Source organism: Urocampus carinirostris, chromosome 12 (genome assembly GCF_059441175.1).
Source record: "Urocampus carinirostris isolate Australia breed hairy pipefish chromosome 12, RoL_Ucar_1.0, whole genome shotgun sequence".
Lineage (NCBI taxonomy): Eukaryota > Metazoa > Chordata > Actinopteri > Syngnathiformes > Syngnathidae > Urocampus > Urocampus carinirostris.
This window is the reverse complement of record NC_142360.1, coordinates 25,650,183-25,671,601: the sequence shown is the minus strand read 5'-3', so window position 1 is coordinate 25,671,601 and position 21,419 is coordinate 25,650,183. Positions and strand designations below refer to the sequence as shown.

The 21,419-nt window shown below is 40.5% G+C and overlaps 1 protein-coding gene across 2 annotated transcripts in view; it reads right to left on the bottom strand.

Annotated features, from left to right (window-relative positions):
• Positions 1-21,419, bottom strand: part of ano8b (anoctamin 8b) — an 88,393-nt gene that overhangs the window by 10,742 nt on the left and 56,232 nt on the right. Inside the window, exons 13-18 of one of the 2 annotated variants that reach the window (XM_088348826.1) lie at positions 17,879-18,126; positions 14,057-14,216; positions 11,136-11,501; positions 8,440-8,631; positions 8,234-8,365; positions 32-142 (exon numbers count right to left, since the gene is read on the bottom strand). In XM_088348826.1, the coding sequence (XP_088204952.1) occupies positions 32-142; positions 8,234-8,365; positions 8,440-8,631; positions 11,136-11,501; positions 14,057-14,216; positions 17,879-18,126 (1,209 nt within the window). The remainder of the gene's footprint in view (positions 1-31; positions 143-8,233; positions 8,366-8,439; positions 8,632-11,135; positions 11,502-14,056; positions 14,217-17,878; positions 18,127-21,419) is intronic. The other variant, XM_088348827.1, reaches the window with a different exon arrangement.

Below are 21,419 nucleotides of genomic sequence, written 5' to 3'. Positions count from 1 at the left end.
CCCCCCTAGATTCTAGGTTCCCGTGATTCACCTTAAAGGCCTCCCTGCGCTGAAAATCCAGTTTAGCCATCTCCTCACTGACCCATGTTGGAATGTCGGGAATGGCCACATGGATGACATACTTCAAGAGGACAGCGAAGTGCTGCAGATAGACAGGCAGACAAGTCGACAGGAGGATGAGAGCACGTTCAAATGAATTATGGGACAAAACATTCATGCATGCTACTTGGACTTCTGATACGAGCCTCAGGCTATCTAGTTCTTGAGATAAGCCTGACTTTTTTTTTTAATCGGGCCAGAACAGTGCTGCAGGCTGCTTACCTTATCTTGGCTAGGGAGCTGCACGGCACAAATACGTTGGAGCTAATTGAGAACAAGAGAAAAGATTTGACGCGGTCCTCTATTATCTGATGACGTACAATTTCTAAGGCGTGCTTTGGCCATTAAAAATTGCTCAGCTATGAGTTATTGTGACAAGAGATTAAGTTCTGAATGTTATTTTGGCAAAAAGCAAACTTTCAGTTGGTGCAAATCAGGTGCAAGGCAGACACAATTGTAACAACACCACTCCAGGAACAGCAAGCGTTACAAATACATTATGAATAAATACATAAAATAATGATCGTTCATTTTACAAGTTCAACTGAGCTACTAATAGCATACTGTGTTAAGTTTATCGTTTAGTAGACACTCAAAATGAAGAGAGAAGACATTAATGCATTCAGAAAAACAGGAGAGAGACCAAACTTCAGATAATAAATTTCAACCTGTTCCAAATGCCCTTCCCTGAGCCCTCTCTTTTCATTAAATCTCCTAGGTTACAAAAGCAGATCCGCCCTAAAGGGTGTGGATATCAAAGAACAGCAACATGATTGGCCGATAGTGACAATGATGTAAACAATACATAATAGCCAAAACAACGAATAGCAGTGAGTCAAAATAACAAACTGGCCTCCTATGCGATCTTTGAAGGAATCAGACAGTTATCACACACTTGCTTATTATTATCCATCCATCCATCCATTATCTGCACCGCTTATCTTCAGTAGGGCTGCCGGGGTGCTGGAGCCCATCTCAGCTATCTTCGGGCAGTGGGCAGGGGACACCCTGGACTGGTTGCCAGCCAGTCGCAGGGCACACAGGGACAGACAATTCGCTCATTCACACCTAGGGACGATTTGGACCGGCCAATTAACCTGACATGCATGTTTTTGGAATGTGGGAGGAGGAAACCCACGCAAGCACGGGGAGAACATGCAAACTCCGCACAGGAGGTTCGATCTCATGACCTCAGAACTGTGCAGCACACGCGCTAACCACTGCGCCGCCGTCCTGTCCTTGCTCATTATTATGATGTAGAATATTAGATTATGGTCTCATAGTAATGTTGGATGTTTTTGTAAACAGTTTTTCATATTAGCCAGAGATGAGAACAGTTTGCCGAGTCTCTGAGTTGCGTATGGTATCCTAATCCACCCCACATGATCTAGCAGACACAGATGTAACTACTAGGGGCCTCCCAAGTGAAATTATGTTTTGGGTGACTGAGGGACAGCAGAAGCTGACGAGAAGTTGTTCCTCAACCTTCTCCTAGCTGGAAACAATTTAGTTTATGGGTTTCTTTTTGGTATGAAAATATCTCAATGAACATGTAGTGTCCAGTATTAAAAACGGCATTTGTTTAGGTTTTGAATCATGTTACAGACAAATCACTCTGTAGTCGCCTTTTTTGGAGGCCACCAACTTGAAGATTGCATCTGCATAAATTGCCGCAAAGTGTTTACATGTTTGGCAGAGGCAATTCTGGGTGGCTGTGTTCTATGCAAATAGGATACTAGAGAACAATCGCTGTGGCTGATATGCCGTCTTGAAATGATGTGACTGTGCACAAAGAGCTTTGATCGAATGTACAGTCATGAACCGGAACAGGACCCATTCGCGTGATGTTCCTCACACAAGCCTTTTATTTTACGGGAAATGGGGATTCATGCACGTTAGGAAGCAGTCTGGCGTGGAATGATAGGAAGCCAGAGGCGGACGAGATCGATACCAATTGCCCGAGCAGATATTGGACAGATAAGGTCGATACCGGACAGGACGGGACAGACAGGATTGATATCAAAACAGGATATCAAAAATAGACAGGACGAACTAGACGGGAACGAAACTGGAAACCGATATCAAACAACGGGACAAACAGAATTTATATCAAAACAGGATATCAAAATTAAACAGGACAAACTAGACGGGACCGAAACTGGAAACCGATATTAAACAGGACAAAATAAACGGGAACAATACCGGACAGGAACAGGAAACAGGACCGAGTCAAAACCCGCGTCTTACGGGGCAGAGGTTCATTGACAGACTGACAAAGGAAGAGTGAGAGCACTGAGCTTAAATAGACGGAAAGCCAATCTGTCAACGAGCCGCAACTGGCGCCACACAAGCGGGGCCAATTGGGCGCCATGGCAACCGTGATCAATTTGGCATGTGAATCTTGGAATCATAGTAAAAGATTGAGACGACATGCAAAATGCCCACCGACAGAAATCCGATGCGTAAATGGCGTTTTTCGTAGACCTTCTAGTACACCAGGAACTGAGGTCATTTGAAAAACGTTGTTACATAAGGCATAGAAAGTAAAATTGATATGGACACTCTCTGTCTTACAATTGTGCATTCTCTGCAAGATCTACAACACAGCTCCATCTCCAAATTATGGACAATTTCCTTTTCTGCCAGTCATACAGTAAATCAAACCGGGTCGTTAAATACACAAAAGAGTACTTCTTGTAAAATGAAACAAATGCACTAGGTCAGGGGTCTCCGGCATTTTTCAAGCCGAGAGATTCTTTTTGTTATTATTCGCGCAAAGAGGACCCACTTTGGTATGAATTTCTAAAAAAATTATCATGTTGTTACTATGTCATATCCAGGTTAATTATTGAAGTAGGGTTAAATCATTTCACCAGAAAATTACAATTACTGAGTCAAGTCAAGTCAAGTCAAGTCATTTTTATTTGTATAGCCCTTAATCACAAAGAGTCTCAAAGGGCTTCACAGGTTATTACACTATTTTTCAGACTATTATTACACCATCCCCTGCTCTGGAACTAACATGAGGGCAAGGAAAAACTCAAAAAACCTCAAAATGAGGAAAATGTAGAAACCAATTACTGAGTACTGGTAAGCTATTTTCAGATCAGGTCAAAGGGGGGGGGGGACCACGTTGGAGACCCCTGCACTAGGTCCTCCTCTCCCCCACAGATCCTGCTATTGGGTTCATTTTACATTAAGAATTTTATCAAAAATGTTAAGGTTATGTATTGTAGCGTATGAAACAACTGAGTTGTTAGAAACCGTTTTTAAATGTTAAATAAAATTGTGAAATGAATCATCCCAAAATGAGCACAATCTGTGGGGGGAAAGTAATGCTTCATTTTTGTACATTCCTATTCTGACTCATCTTGGATTTCCCATGCCTTAAGGATAGCTTCAAGTATTTGAATCATTCTCAGGTCATTTAATCCAGTGTTTGTCAGTCTTTTGCAATCCAATGCATACTTATTTTCAGGTGGAAAAATCTCAAGGCAAATCCATAGTAAATGTTCAGGAAAAACAGTGAAGAAAATAAGTATTTTGAACACCCTGCTATTCTTAGAAACAGTGGTTCCAGCTCTTTTCAGACCATTGACCAATTCCTGTCGTGTAGTTTGGGGCTGATTCCTCACCTTTCTTAGAATCATTGAGACCCCACGTGGTGATATTGTGCATGGGGCTCCACTTGGATGGAGATTGACCATTTAGCTTTTTCCATTTTCGAATGATTGCTCCAACAGTGGACCTTTTTTCACCAAGCTGCTTGGAAATTGCTTCATAAGACTTTCCAGCTTTGTGGAAGTGTGCAATTGTGTCTCTTGTGTCTTTGAACAGCTCTTTGGTCTTCGCCATGTTACAAGTTCAAGTCTTACTGATTGTATGGGGTGTCTTTATGCAGCTAACCACCTCAAACAGGTGCATCTGATTCAGGATGATACATGGGTGGACCAACAGATCTTTCAGGGTCAGAATTCTACATGATACACAGGTGTTCAAATACCTATTTTCAGCTGTATCACCCAAATATATTGTTAAAAAAATCATGCATTGTGATTTCTGAATTTTTCTTTTTAGTTTATCTCTCTCACAGTGGACATGCATCTATGATAACAAATTCAGACCCCTCCCCTCCATGATTTCTAAGTGGGAGCAATAGCAAAATACCAGGGTGTTCAAACACCCATTTTCTTCACTGTACATACCATTTTATGTACCATTTTCGTAACGTAATAGGCTATGATACAACCAAAGTTGACAATTTAAATTGTTTTTTTTATGAAGTGTTTTCAATGGGTATCAATTTTCTGAGGCTTGGGTTCAGGAAGTAGTAGGGAGAAATCATTTCGGTAACTTGTTTTTTAAACTTCATTTAACCTCATCGTAGTTTTATTTTATTTTTTTACTCGGGCTGAAATGAAACACTTGCTGGTGGGACAATTTTTAAAATACATTTTAGTGATCCCCTCCCCGAATATAAAACAGTAATACAAATAATTTGGAGGGCATATAAGCTAAGACATAATTTCCAAACAAAATACGTTCCCAGCATTTTATCAGATCCTTGTAAAAATCTGCTGCAACCTTCAGCATTTTAGCTTCACTGGTAGGGTAAGACCCCAAAAGTAGGTCATGGGCCCACTTTCAATGGGTCACAGGCCTTAGCCTTGGCAAAATAATAATAATAATAATAATAATAATAATAAAACACAATAACATTTAAACTCCTTAAGAGTAGATGGTGATAATGCCCTCCCTCCAAATGAGACACCATTTCACACCAAAGAAAAAGTCAGATACTGTAGTTTGTTTACAAATGTTGAGCCCGGAAAAACGCAGACTAGTGTTCCTACAGCTCAAGGCAAGTTGAATTCAAGTCTTTTTAATACCTTCCAAAATCAAATTTAAGACCACATCGACACACACACACACACACAAAAACCCAATTGAAACAAAGTAAAAAAAAAAATTATCGCGCACAATTTACTCTGCCTCGTACACATGACCTGGTACTGCTTTTCGCTATTGCGAAAAACGTTTGTCGAAAAGCTACTTCTCATTAAATTGACACGTTGCGAAGGTCCAAATTAAACCTCCCTATCCGAAATTGCTATGCGTATTGTGGGTAGACCTAAGACATGTGTCAGATCTGAAAAGCCCGACTGAAACCACATCACCATTTTGATATTTCCATTGTCACGTGATGTTGCTACTAAAGTAAATCTGTGAATTATTATAGAAGATAATTAATAGATTACTAAATCTTTTTAGCTAAAACGAAAAGCAAAAACTCGCAAATCAAAAACTGTGGGCACTCCTATTTTAAAAGCCAGATTGACGAATTAACGTTATGATAAGAGCTCATCACTGCTTTTATGCACTCTCTCATTCACAGACAGGCTTGATTGACGAACTAATGTTATGATAAGAGCTAATTTATTAGTCTCCACCTGAACGTACTGCTGACAAAATCTTATTAATGTGTTCACATTTTTAAGACTTTCGAAAATTGAAATTTTAATACCAATTAATGATTTTTTTGGGTTTATACTTTCAATGCTCTCTGAGATTTTGAGGATCTGCGAGAACCCTCACAGAGTGGAGAATACATTAGGTATATATTTCCTCATCTTGAAGACTAACCAACTGAAATTAAAGGCTTTGTATTTCATTAAAAATGTGCCTAATTATGCATTGAAAGGAATATTATTACTTAAAGAGGTTTTGGTTTTGCTGGTCTTTTTATACAAATATTTGTACGTTTTTGAGGGTGATGGACCCATGCGGGGGAGGCAGAAACTAGAGGCAGAGGAGTTCAAAACAAGAGATTGCGTTTAATAACACAACTTGGATCAAAGTATCGACTAAACAAGGAGGCACAAAGCAACTAAAAAATGTCCAAACAAAAAAGCGGGAAAAAACACCAAACATGGAACTGGAAAGATGTAAAGAACTAAACTGGCATGAAGGTGGATATGAAAATAGCAATGAAAACCAGGATGACAATGGCAGAAGAACTCAAAAGATCCGACCAAGTATTGTTTTCAAAAATGTCCTTTTTAAAGGGTTCGGGATAATTGGGCACAGGTGTGTGATAAATGGACACACCTGTTCCCGGTTGAAATACAGGGCCCTCTGGTGGTAGGAGGTTTTTCAGACGAATCTATTCTTCTATATCTGGTTTAAACTGCACAATCCTTTCATTCAATAAATTTGAGAAGTGGAATTCGTTTCTTGATTTGGGCCACGGCTTTTAATCAGGGTACGATGGTGGGTCCTGAAGTCAGACCAGTTGAGAACGACTGACCTAAGGGATACGGAAAAATATGAGTCTGCTGATGACTGGAAATCATTCCAGATACTCAACAACAGTGTTCTGTTTTGCAATAATTGTGAATATGTCACTTAATATGTGAAATAGAACAAATTGATGTGTCAGACTCACAGCACACAGGTTGAATGTCACAGATTTCAAACATTCTAATCATTATCTGAGGATTATTATTATTGTGTAAAATGATCATGGGTGTTCATTACGTAGATCAGGGGTGTCAAACTATTTTTAGCTGGGGGCCACAAATGCTGTAAAAAAAATCTCACGGGGGCCGGACTAGTAAGTTTAAGAGAAAGAGAGAGGGAGAAAGAGAAAGCGATAAACAGATAGGGAGAACAAGGGAGACAGAGTAACGGTGAGAGAAAAAGAGAGAGCAGAATAGAGATATGAATGGAGAAGGGGGAAATGAATAAAGAGAGAAAAAGAAAGTGAAAAAAGAGAAGGATAAAAAGAATAAGAGGAGTGAAACGACAGAGACAAAAAGAGTCAGCAGGAGAAAAAGAGACAAAGTGAGGTGAGAGAGAGAGAGGTCAAAAAAAGGGAAAGAAAGAGGGTGAGAAAGAAAGAGAATTAAAGTGTAAATTAGAGAGAGAAAATAGAAAGAGAGCAAGACAGAGAAAAGGAAAGAGTTAGAGAGTGAGAGAGAAATAGAGAAGAGAAAAAGAGAGGGAAAGAGAGAGTGAACAGGAGAAAGAAAAAGAGGGAGGAATAAATAAAAAAGAAATGAGTCAGAGAGAAATGTAGAAATACTACCACAATTGTTTTGCAAGTGTTAACTGGCTTTGGTGACATCCGGTGGAAATATTTAAAACTACAGCTCATTTTCCTCTTGCGCTTCTCTCACTGTTGTCTTGCGGGCCGGATTTAAACCATCGGTGGGCCTGATCTGGCCCGCGGGCTGCCTGTTTGACGCATGTGACGTAGATCATGATCTACTGGTGGATCCCGCAAGTGATACTGGTAGATCACGGGTATTTGGTATTTGTAGGAACACACTATCATCTCGCTGCCAAATGTTAGAAAAAAGTGTTTATTATTTCTTTGCAACATCATTGTTCTTAAAAAAAGACCGAATTGACACTTTTTACTATTAGACTGTTATTTTGAGTAAATGCATTTGTATTATTTAGACTTGCATTGAGAAATGTTATCAGCATTCAATTACACAAATAAGGAAATTATTTTTCAATGCAGACTGTCCCCTAAATCTTCATTCATTTCAGTTAGCTTTTAATTTAATCAAAGAACATAAATAGAATCCGCAGAGCAATCTAAAATATTTCAATGTTTTGCAGTTTTCGTGATGAGCGGATCATTTTGACTTTCATTTCTGCAAATGTTATTACACAGTGTAATAACAGTTTTATTACTATGTTATTACAATAGATGTGCTTTTTATACTGTCGCAGAATCAATCTCCGTACTGCTGACACCTACATGCTAACAACTTGATGCTAACAACTCGATGCTACTGGTTTTAGGCTAACATCTTGCTCGTATGCTGTAAAAGTGTGAGCACCCCTGTCTTAGGTCATCCAAAAGATCAACGACTACAGTAGAGCCAGTTTTTGTTTACAATCTTCCCAAAATAAAGGCTTGGATCTTAATTATCAGTATTAAATAACACAAATTATCTCAATCGTAGGTCAAAACACAGTTCTCACCAACACTAGCCGCAGCACCATCCAGTGGGTAATTGCAATGGTAAACGATTAATTTTATTATGTAGTGTATATAAATGTATGAGGCGATGTGGTATTTGGATTAAAAATTCAACTAAGATGAATGATGTTGCATTACCTCGAGGATGACGATAGAGATGATGGCCATTTCAGGGCTGAGCCACGGGAAAAGGCGCTGCAGTTGACCGCACTGACCAATCAGGTAACAGTTAACAATGATGGCAATTAGACCCATGGCTTCCATCGCGGACTACAGCAGGACACAGAGAAATGCTGAGATCAAAGCGCCATGTTTTTTCTGTTCCGACGTGTTTCCGTTCTGACCTGCCACTGGCCGATGCTTTCCACCCGGAGACCGAAAGGCCTCTGCAGACCGGTGCAGAGTTTGAAGGCGTCGCTTCGGATCTCGATGATGTTGTTGATGAGCGCGCACATGGCAGCCAAAGGGAAGGCCGAAGAGAACAGCACCACGTAGCCGAACTGGACGAACATCTCCTGGTAGTCCTGGAAGGTGTCCTGAAAAAGCACGGACCGCATCAATAAGGACAACTGTAAATTTGGGACAAGAAGTGGACCAATTATCTGGCTGGCCAATTATCGTGTGGGTCGATTAGCGGCACCGATATTTGGGAATTTGACGGATATTGGTATTGGCATTTTTTGATCATTTGACAAGCTGATTATTAAGTCACAAGCAGCCAAGACTCTCTAGCTCCTACTCCTTTTCTCCCCCTGCCACCACGCGCCTTGTGATTGGATAAGCAACCAGGGCGGAGCCACTGAAGCAGGAGACAGCGGTAGCTCAGCTAACTTGTTACGACATGCCTGTGTAGAAAAGCGTGTTTGTGAGATAGCGTAAAAAGTACGTTCAGGTGGAGAATAATGAATTAGCTCTTATCATAACATTAATTCGTCAATCAACCGTGTGTGTTTGTTAATGAGAGAGCATAAAGCATGCTAAAGTGGAAGTGATGAGCTCTTATCATAACGTGAGTTCGTCAATCTGGCTTTAAAAATAGGAGTGCCCACAATTTTTGATTTGCGAGCTCCGTTTAAATTCCGTTGCACTTTTTATTTTAAGTTAATTCAAGCCATGTTGGTTGTATTGTATTTTATTTTTTTAGGCTTGAATAAAGTTTTAAGGAGCTATTTAAGGTTTTAAGTACCTTTGTACTGTACAAGTTGATGCTAAGCTGAATTTTATTTCCAGCAGTTAGTTCTTGCTTTAAGTGAAAGATTAGTCATGTTAGTTGTGTTTAAATTTTAAATTAGTTACTTTAAAACGTTTCGGAAACTATTCAAGTTTTACCTAGATTTATAACAAATATCTTTTGTTTCTTTACGCGCATTTTCAATCTTTTACAGTAAATTAATACCGGCTCCAAATATCGATTATTGGCCTCCTCTTAATACTAATACATTAATCGTATCGGCCCTGAAAAACCCATATCGGTCGATCCCTATTTTGGACTACAAAACAACATGCTCAAATTTACGAACAAAACTTAATTTTGTCTTTGTTGAACCCACCCGGATTATAAGTGCAGGGTTTTTCTTCTTCAGGTTAAACCACAGTACCATCATTTTGGTGCATTACTGTCCAAAACTGTAGACTTGAGCCCAGTGCAAACCTTGCACCAACCGTGTGTAGAATTTGGCATTGACGCCTTTGTCATGTCCTGCACGGTTGTCATAGTGCCCCGCTGGCCCCGCCCCTTGACACCGGCTGACCTGCATTTTCCTGATTACTCCTATGGGCCTTTTGGAACTGCCCTTTGCCAGATCATTGTTTACCCTTGTTGAAAACCTGTTCATGCCTGTTTGATACCTGTTTATTTTTGTTGTGCTTGTTGGACTTTGTTGCACTTTGGTGTAACATTCTGAGAGATTCATGCAAGTTCTGTTCAATCCTGTTAAATGCCTAGTCTGTAGTTTTGCCTGCATTGGAGCCTGCTTTGTTTTGTTTTTGGTCCGTTTGTGTGTTGGACAACATTTCTTTATTGATTAAAGTGACAGATCGTCTACGCAAATGAGTTCCAACTTCCTGATTCCCGACCCGTTTCGTGACAGCCTTTGGATGCAGAACGCTAACATGCCTCCGCACACGTGAAACTCTTTTCAGCTAAACTGCAAGTTATTTAGGTCACGTGTTTTTAAATCATGTGACCATCAAAGATGGAGACTCAAGGGTTTCAAAAAAAGGGCACATATTTACGACTGTCCCAAAAGAAAACACGAAAGAAAATGCGAGCCAGACATTTCTAGACGACAGCGCCAGGGAAACAATTCAGTGGAGAATAGTTCCAAATTGCAACACAGACGTTGTTTTGGTGCTGTTGTCATTGGTGGTTGCTGTAGTTATGGATCAAATTGCATTCGCTTGTTATCGTTCCTTGAGGATTAAAGGAAAATACAGGAAACTGACAATGACTCCCATGATTCAAAAGAAGAAAAGCGTTTTTTACAGGTAACGTCTATTGCTGTTCAATTCAGATGAATAAAAGTTGAAATATTGTGAGTACATAGTCATTATTGAATAAAGTATTGTCAACCCCTCTCCCCGTTTCCCTCCTGTTATGTATTACATGAATGCATAGTTCTTCCTGCTCGCACCTCCACCTTCTTACCATTGATTCATTTCTGTAAATGTTATTACACAGTGTAATAACAGTGTGATTACTATGTTATTACAATTGATGTGATTTTTATACTGTCCCTGAATTAATCTCTGTATTGCTGATACCTACATCCTAACAACTTGATGCTAACAACTCGATGCTACTGGTTTTATGCTAACGTCTTGCAGATCCAGCACCAACTCTCACGATTCTCAAGTTTATTTAATTCCTTTACTTTTGCTGGGCAAACTGTTTTTATCTGGCCACGAAAAAAGATAAAGGAATAAGCTGGACAGAAGTGAGAGCTGCAGTGTTTGAAATGTAGCAAAAAAGGAGCAGCTAGTAGTTCTGAATTTACAGTATTTTGAAGAGCACTAAAACTCAAGTTGTGGTTGCTCGGACCTCGTAAGCCTGCATGCAGCTCTCCATTTCCCCCTGAGTGAGCGTGATCCTCTCCTTCAATTCCGGTGGGTCGATCCAGGATTCCCTTTTGGTTGCAGGTTCGGGACGCTCGGTGCTACGACCCCTTTTGAGTTTTCGCAATGATGCGCCTGCGCCGCTCCCTCCAGCGTTGTGGTTGATTCCCTCTACTGCACACGGAACTCCCCCGCCTGCTTCCTTCACGTCATGGATGCCGTTATCCACTTCATCTTCACACATTGCAAACACAGAGGTCGGGTCCATTCCTTTAGCCGCCATAGTTGGGCTTCCTTCCTCCGTAAAACTATTGTCCAAGAGATGGCCGCTACATGCTGCTCTCCTCTCCATCTACGCAACAAAAAGAAGAGCAATACTGGGGAATCATTTTAATTTACCTCTGCACATTTGTTCAGATTGTGTTGTAGTTATTGATGTCTTGTTCAATTCCCTATAGCAGGGGTCAGGAACCTTTTTGACCCAAAGAGCCATAAAAGCAAAACATGTTTTAAAAAGAAATTGAGAGAGCCACATCATATATTTTCAGACAAAATTGAAAAAACTGCCAAACACGCTCTCTAGACAAAAGCTAATTCTTCAGCACATTTTATTTCACTGTGTGTCATTTGATGATTTAATCGAATGTATGAAATGATAATAATGCCAAATCCGGTGTCTCAAATCAATGTAAATATGCCATTTGCAATTTGTCTTCCGCCTTCAGTTAAGAGTGTTGAGGCAATTTTTTTCCATGAAATTTGTCCTTAATAACGGTTTCAAAACAATGTGCATGCAAAGTTCTTTTGTAAAAATGTCACGAATTACTGCAAACGATAAGCATATCGTCATATTCACTTTTGGTGTAGACTGCACTGAGCGAGAGAGAGAGAAGGAAGTTCCTTGTGTTGTGTGCAGGGATCCGCCCACCTGTACTGCTCACCCAATCAAAGTCGTTTGCCAGTGTTTTTATTGATCAGTTTAAATGGTTTCTTATCGAACTTCTGCATTAAGTTGCTTCGGCTTTATATGGACCAAAATCGGGATGAAATCACTTGACTTTGGAACGCCACAGAGAGATGTGCAATAGTTACATTTTATTTCGGAGCCATATGTACTCATGAAAAGAGCCATATATGGCTCCCGGGCCATAGATTCCCTACCCCTGTCCTATACGATGATAATATCATCTGCAAATTTCACTTATCGACTCAATCATTGAGCACAACATTTTCTTATGGAATGTTGGACATTCAACAGCCACAAAATATTATGTTTGTTGACTATATTTCCATCACACAGAAGCATAGACTTTCTCAAGTCACCCAGCCACCACTTCCTCAAGTTGAGGTTTTTGAGATTTTCATTGCCCTCATGTAGGTTTGAGATCAGGGGATCGTGTAATAATAGTCTGTGGTTTGTGATTATCTGTGTTCTGTGCAGCCCTTTTGAGACTCCTTGTGATTAAGGGTGTCGCAAATAAACATGATTTGACTTGACCTCTATGTCCTGTTGCCCTGTGGCAGGTGCTACAAGTTAGAGCAGGGGGATCAGGAACCTATATGGCTCTTTTCATTAGTACGGCTTGGCGATAAAATTGGAATCTCAAAGTGGAGTGGTTAAATCCCGATTTTGATACATGCCAAGCTTAATCAACGCTAAGGCATAACATCGTTGAGTCCAGTATATACAGAGCACATTCTCAACTACAGTTTACAGTCAGGGTGTCACACCAACTTATCTTGTTTTGGCAGAAGGTAGTTAGGAAACCTTTTAAAAGGAAGCGCATCAAACAATGCATGTTTACTGTTGAGATACTTTACGATGAAAACCCACAAAACAAACTGTAAACAACGGTAAAATGGTAAATACGACGACATCTTTCCCATTTCAGTGTTTTGTGACATTTTTACAAAAGCACTTTGCATGCACCTTGTTTTGAAGGACAAAACTGACGGTAAAAATGAGCCTCAAGACTTTGAGGCATGGAGACAAATTTTAGGTGGTATATTATTGATTTGGGACTCAGGCTATGGTATTATTTTTCTTATTTCATAGATTTAATAAAATCATCAAATGACACACAGTGAAATAAAATGTGCTGAAGAATTAGCTTTTGTCTGCAGAGCTGATTTGGCAGTTTTGCTGAATTGTCTCTTTAAAAATAAGGTGTGGCTCTCTTAAAAATGTTTTAAACATTTTTGGTTTTTTGGGGTCAAAAAGATTCCGGACCCCTGTTTGAGCAGCTTGTTACATTAAAATTCTTCATTTAAATCGGACTCTGAAAGTTAGAAATGCGCAAAGAAATGGGGATCACCAGTGGGTGCGCCGTGGATTATTATCGGATTTTGGAATTGATGGAGGCGACGTCGGGACTGGTGCTGCCGGTTCGTCCGACTGCAGCAAGGCAAAGTAACAACTCTCACAAGCTACCCATGCCGAGCCTGTATCTCATCATTGCCAGATCTTACCCATTAAATGGTTGATCTAGAGCTACACCTCATGGGAAACCGCTACAATTATGACGGTTGTATTTTAGACCTGGCCCAAGTCGAGGATACCCGATGATAGCGTGCAGCTAGCTGGCCGCTTTCCAAGTCACTTTTTTTAAACTAAAAGGAGAAGCCCTCTGATTTCTTTGTACTTTTGTATAATGACAATAACGACCATTCATTCAACTGCAATTCTGGGTTCTTGTTTTTATTTGTAGATCTAAAGTTTTTCTATGTTGCAGTTGTAAAGGAGCATTGCTACTTTGCGGATTTTCATGTTTCCCAAGGGGTTTTGGTTCCCATTAACCGGGCTAAGTAAGGGATTACTGTAATAAGATGATAATAAATTGACTTAATATAGGTTGGAAAAAATTAGTTTGGACTAGTCATTAACATTAAGAATCGGCAGTTTTGTACCTTCTCTGTAAAACTGACTTTCCTCAGTTTCAAGCCGCAGTCCATTAGCGTTTCCTCCTCGGTTTCTCCTTCACTGAACCTTCCGCTATCGGCCTCGTCCCTCTCGCCGCTCTCCTCCTCATCGGTCACTCCGCACCCCCCATTCAAACATTTCTTTTCCCTGTTGTGAAAGAAATACAGGCTGACATCAATCAGCTGAAATAAACGTTTCCGATAAACTAAAGTCACTGTCATGAAAAAAAATCAACCAAAGTACAAGGAAAAACAACCCAACTCATGACTTTGAGTGATGATGGGTTGTGAATCGCAATGTACAAATATTCCTACTAAGAGCATCATGATTGATTATTATTACATTGACTTTATCCATCCATTATCCTCAGTAGGGTCGTGGGGGTTCTGGAGCCCATCCCAGCTATCTTCAGGCAGTGAGCAGAGGACACCCTGAACTGGTTGCCAGGCAGTTGCAGGGCACACAGGGACAGACAACTTACTCGCTCATTCACACCTCGGGACAATTTGGACTGGTCAGTTAACATAACATGAATGTTTTGGAATGTGGGAGGAAAACGGAGTGCCTCGACAAAACCCACAAAAGCATGGGGAGAACATGCAAACTCCGCACAGGAAGGCTGGTAGCTGGATTTGACCTCAGAACTGTGCCACGGATGCGGTAACTACTCAGGTGCCGTGGGGCCCTACATTGACTTTATAATTGTACAGACGCTCCCCTACTTACGACCATTCGACTTAAAAAAAACGGTAGATAAGAAAAAAAAATGTCGAAAAATATCCCAAAAATTCTGTAAGCTTGATTTTTTTGTATTGTGTGCACCTTTTTTCCGAGTACAGGACAGTACTGTAGTGCTTATTTCCGCCACTAGCTGCGTGTGGTGGCGCTGTGAAAGCTCACCCAGCATCCACCCCGAAGAAGAAATCCGGCTTCCACTTCCTAGTTCGTGTGTAAACAGACTACATGTACTGTATCTCTAGCGCGCTAAGAACGCTGACATTTTTATTGTTTAATATCTTGAAAAATGAATGTTAAATTCAATCATAAATTTATTTTGAAATTTAAGTTAATAATGTATTTTTCACAGGTATTCACAATGACTTCTACACTGCAAGAAATAAAATCTAACACAATTGGAGGTTACTTTCAAGTAACACTTCTTATTTTAATATGCTTTAATGAGAAAAAAATCAATGCATACAATAAGCTATATTATATGATATGGTCTATGATTTTGCATGACAGTATATTGTAAAACTTTTTTACTACTGTATATTTATTTTGTTACCTACACTTGGAAAAATATACCATTTTAACTATCATTTTATTAAAGGAAGAAATATGAAAACAATGGTAAAATAAAAAAGACACCTGAAATGATTAAAATATTCCACAAAGAGGCTTGACTTTTTTACAGTGAAGGGAAGACATGCAATAGTCATATTAATTGTGACTTGTTATCTTTTCTGTATTATTATTATTATATTCAATTTTATTAATTAAAAATTTGCAACCCTAAAAGTTAAGTAAGTCACCATAAAACATTGCACCCACTGCTTTAGGCTACTAAGAACTCCTATGTATTTTGCAATAGGTATAAAAAAAGGAGTGATCTTTTAATGTGTAGTGTATGTTTTACTCTTGAAATGTGTCATTGCATATATAGTCATGGTTGTTTGAGTTTTAAGCTACAACCTTTTTCTGATTTTAGTCACTCATACCCCCTTCACATCTCCTTCACGAGTCAGAGTTAATGCACCTTATGATTATCCATATACAGTAGGTCACAAAAGTGAGTACACCCCTCAAATTTCTGCAGAGATTTTATCATAATGTTTAATCGAACAACACTGAAGTGACATCGCTTTGACACAATGAAAGGTAGTCTGTGTAAAGCTTACATAGCGCCGTTTATTTATTTTCACCGTCAAAAAAAATCAAAATATAACCATTTGTAGCTAAACCCCTGGCAACAAAAGTGAGTACACCCTGAAGTAAAAGTTCTTGAAGTTCAATTTTAGGTGTGGTCTCAATGATTTTGCAGAATTAATTTAATCCTCCTGGCCATGGATTTCACTAGAGCCTCAAAAATTGCCACTGGAATGCTCTTCCACTCATTCATGACAACATGACTGAGCTGAGGAATATTCAAGATCTTGTGCTTCTCCACCTGCCGCTTGAAGATGCCCCAAAGATGTTAAATCTGGAGACATGCTTGGCCAGTCCATCCCGTTACCCTTAGCCCCTTTAGAAACATCTTGGTCATTTTAAATGTGTATTTAGGTCAGTGTCACGCGAGAACAATGTCTTGTGACTCAGTTTCTTGAGGCAGGGGATCAGTCCTTGCTCCAGTATTTTACAGTAGCTGATTTAGTTCATGTTTTCCTCAATGAAATCATGCAGCCCCAAACCATGACATTCCAAACACCATGCTTGACTTTAGGCACGATACTTCTCACCTGATTGCTGCCATACATGCTTCACACCATCCGAGCCAAATAAATTAACCTTTGTCTCATCAAACTAGAGGATATCATTCCGGGAAGCCATGGCCTTTGTTCACATCCTTTTTTTCAATGTGTCGAAGCGATGTATCCTTAGTGATGTTCTATTTAACACTATTATGAAATTGCTGCAGAAATTCAAGGAGTGTACTCCTTATTATAACATACTTTTATTGAATGTAGTCATTTACCTATTTACTTCTTGTTTTATTCACTTGTCGTCTCAATGTATCCATTTATCGCATTGTTTCAGAATCTCTACACTAAGCCAGGCAAGTCCAAAGTCTGTCCTGGGAGCCAGTTACGGCCCGTGATCACATTTTTACCGGCCCATAAAATTGATAACCGTCATAAAATTGATAATATTTGGCCCGCCAGTAATAGCGATTGCAGTTAAAAATACATTTGTAAGAAAAAAAAAATATATAATTGCCATTTCACTATATGATGTCAGTAGCCCTTTGGCCACCTTGCCTTTGGCTTTCTGTAAGAATTTTAGCCCACCCTATTACGAACATAGTGACTGTAAATTTAAAAAAGGAAAGTTGACTATGAGGACCGCCAGGACAAGTGGAAATTTGAGTAATTTTTCACTGAAATCTGAAACAACTCAGCTGCCTAATTTGCCAAGAGACTGTGGCTGTTTTCAAAGAATATCAGAAACCAGACCAAACATGCTGACTAGAAAAAGCTAACTGGAAACGAACGCTGTGAAAAGGTGAAGCAACTGGAAAATATTTTAACGAAACAACAGCAAGCGCTTTTTGGGGAGGCCCTGCGAGTCCGATGAAAATGCTACGAACGCAAGCTACGAGGTCGTGACGCTGATCACCAAACACTGCAAACCTTTCACGGAAGGTGAATTTATTAAAGCGTTTTTCAAGGGATGCCAGGCTGAATAGTGGGACCTCATATATTTTCAATTTACCAAATCCGTCCCGCTTTCTGAAAAGTTTCAACACCCATGTTCTAAGTGGTGTTCTGATTAACTTTTGGAGGGGAGACCTTGAGTCTTGCTTTGAGTCTCATCAAACCACCTGCAGGATTCAGTCTGGACAAAGGACTCATGTGAAGCTTGGATTGTGGTAATTTTCCACTGACTTATGTTTCATTTTTGTCATAGTCTGCTGTGATCTACCCTTTTGGTATATAAATGATTTACAGGCATTTCAAAGCGCACCTGTGACCCACTACCGCCGTGTTCTTTACTCACAAGCCCAGAATATTCAGTTTTGTTCGATTTTATTTGTGTAAAATGAACACTCGGTGGAAAAAGTAATTCTCCTTCATGTCCTACTGATTTACCTTTTTTCTGAATGCCCCACCCTGGGCCTGGTACACCTTAGACCAGGTCCTGGCATGGCCGGGTTGACGGGCGAGGCTTGAGCTTTTCCAGCAGCCAGCCTGGCGTATTTTAGCAGCACGGAGAGCAACATGTCCCACAAGGCCCACAATGTGAGCTCACCGAGCTTGTGGCGCTCATATACGTAAGGCTGCAGCACCTCCTTCACGTTTTGAAGGAACTGCCGTATGATAAGTAGAGTGGCCAGCATCTAGCAAACCAAAACACACCGCAAAAAGTTTGGAACCCAGTACAAACACATATACATCTGTTGCAAATAAAAGCTGATTTTCAAGACATAGGCCTCGGATGAGAAAAAATACTGATTAGAAAAGTTTGAACAATAAGTCCATAATGCAATACTGCAAGAAAGCAATATCGAGGTTTTAATCTAACTAATGAAAATTTGTCCAGGATTGCTTGGTTTTTAACGTTTCATACCATCCGCACATTGCCATGGAAACGAAGCAGGCAACATGCAGATGTCTGATTCAAGAAGGATGATTGTTCTTCCCGATATAGAACTACAACTGCTAGCAAAAGGTATGGAATCCCCAGTCTTGGGCAAGCCCTCACTCAGACATTTTATTCCGTAGAAAAAGGGTCAAATCACAAAACATGATACAATCGTAAGGGTATTCAAAAGTGCAACATAATGGCATTCAGAAATCCACCTATCCATCCATTATCTGTACCGCTTATCCTCAGTAGGGTCGGGGGGGTGCTGGAGCCCATCCCAGCTATATTCAGGCATTGGGCAGGGGACACCCTGAACTGGTTGCCAGCCAGTCGCAGGGCATACAGGGACAGACAACTCACTCGCTCATTCACCCCTAGGGACAATTTGGACCGGCCAATTAACCTGAGATGCACGTGCCCAGAGAAAACCCACGAAAGCACGGGGTGAACATGCAAACTCCACACAGGAAGGTTCGATCTCATGACCTCAGAATTATGCCGCACACGCGCTAACCACTGCGCCGCCGTGCTGCCATGCATTCAGAAATACTAAATGAAATTAGGAAAAACACTGCAATGGTCTGTCACTTTTATAGAGCAAGTGCAGGGAAATAAATATGGAATTACTCAATTCTGAGGAAAAAAATATGGAATCCTGAAAAGTAGACAAAGAAATAACAATCAAAATACATCACTAGTATTTAGTTGCACCACACCACCTGTGTGGAGTTTGCATGTTCTCCCCGTGCTTCCGTGGGTTTCCTCCGGGCACTCCGGTTTCCTCCCACATTCCAAAAATATGCATGTCAGGTTAATTGGCCGGTCCAAATTGTCCCAAGGTGTGAATGAGCAAGTGAATTGTCTATCCCTGTGTTCCCTGTGACTGGCTGGCAACCGGTTCAGGGTGTCCCCTGCCCATTGCCCGAAGTTAGCTGAGATAGGCTCCAGCACCCCCGCGACCCTACTGAGGATAAGCGGTGCAGATAGTGGATGGATAATGGATTGATAGTTGCACCACCTTTGGCTTTTATGACAGCTTGCAGTCTCTGAGGCATGGACTTGATGAGTGTTAAACAGTATTCTTCATCAATCTGGTGGCAACTCTTTCCAGTTGGCAGATTATCTTTGGAGGTCGGAGCCTTGTTGTTGTCAATGCTTTTTTCCATTTCCACTACAGGTTTTCAATTGGGTTCAGATCTGGGCTATTTGCAGGCCATGACATTGACTAGATGCGGCTTTCTCCAAAGAATGCTTTCACAGTTTTTGCTCTGTGACATGATGCATTTTGTCATCTTGGAAAATGAGTGAATCATCCCCAAACATTGGAGAGCTGTGGGAATTTTGAGATTTTCTTTAGGCAATCCTCTTTGTAAATTGCACCGGAATGGCACAAATTAAAAGTTCCAGAATCATTAACCTGTCCAATGCAGATCTGTGACTTATCACTGAAGACAACCTTCATCCAGTCATCCGCAGTCCATGATTGCCTCTCCTTTGCCCATTGCAGTCTTGTTCTTTTGTGTTTAAGCGTCAACTGTGATTTCCTTTCATCTTTCCAATATCCATCCATCCATTATCTGCACCGCCTATCCTCACTAGGGTAGCGGGGGTGCCGGAGCCCCTCCCAGCTATCTTCGGGCAGTGAGCAGGGGATATCCTGAACCGGCTGCCAGCCAGTCGCAGGGCACACGGAGACAGACAATTCACTCAGGACAATTTGGACCAGCCAATTAACTTGATATGCATGTTTTTGGAATGTGGGAGGAAACCGGAGTGCCCGGAGGAAACCCGCGCAAGCACGGGGAGAACATGCAAACTCCACACAGGAAGGTTTGATCTCATGACATCAGAACTGTGCTGCACATGCGCTAACCACTGCGCTGCCGTGCTGCCACTTTCCAACATGAAAATCCAACTTCCTTTAGGGGATTTTGTACAATTCTGTCACATAAATTAATTACAACTACCTCTATATTTGTCTTGTTGAGCCTTTTCTGTCTTCAAGACATATGGCCTTTATTTGTTTGTCTTAACTCCTACATGTCTTCCTCGGCCTACCAGTACCCTTGACTATAATAACCTTCCCATGCTGTTTGTACTTTCTGCAAATCTTCGTTACCGTTGACTGTGAACAGCCCACATCTTTGGCAACCATACCTTCTTCAAGAAGTTTGACTATCCTGTATTTGGTCTCAAGAGACATCTCTCTTGTTGGAGCCATGATTCATACCAATCCACGTAGTTCTGGACCGTTCCAAAGTGTGATAACTGCACTGTTTTCAACTGCTGACTTATGAGCAGACTTAATCTAACCCTGGTGCCCAATTAAGGAGAGGAAATTGACTGGGTCTGTCCTTGTTTTCTACTCAAAATGCACTGATTCCATATATTTCTCCTCAGAATTGAATGATACCATATTTATTTCCTTGCACTTGCTCTATAAAAGTAACATTTACTGACCATTGCAATGTTGTATCATAATTTATTTTAGCGTTTCTTAATGCCAATATGTTGCAATTTGGAATGACCGTTCCATGTTTGTGACCTAAATACAGAATAAAATGTCTATGTGAGGGCTTGCCCAAGACTGGTGATTCCATACTTTTTGTTAGGGGTTGGAGACACCCAGTGGAGCTAGGGTGGCGTGTTAGATGTTACCTGAAGTGCCTGCACATAGTTATTGTTGATATCAAGTGATCTGAAGTAAGGACGCTAGGAACAGACTTGAGGTTACCTAAAACGATTGTCTTTATTCTACTTAATCGCTGAATACAAAATAAAAATGAGCCTAAGAAACAACAACAAACCACCTTAGAGTAGCGTAGCATTGCGGTCAAAACCTTATGCCCTTCCGGGTCAGATACCTGTCTGACAACACAAACAATCCTACCTTTATACACATACGAATTAATGTGCGCCACGCCATGGACTTAACAAAAATAACATTTAGCGACGTATATACATTTTGGCTCCTATATATTGAACGTTTTTAGTAGAATAGATTCATGCAGTCTGATAATTTTTTTCTGTTTTTAATATCGGTCA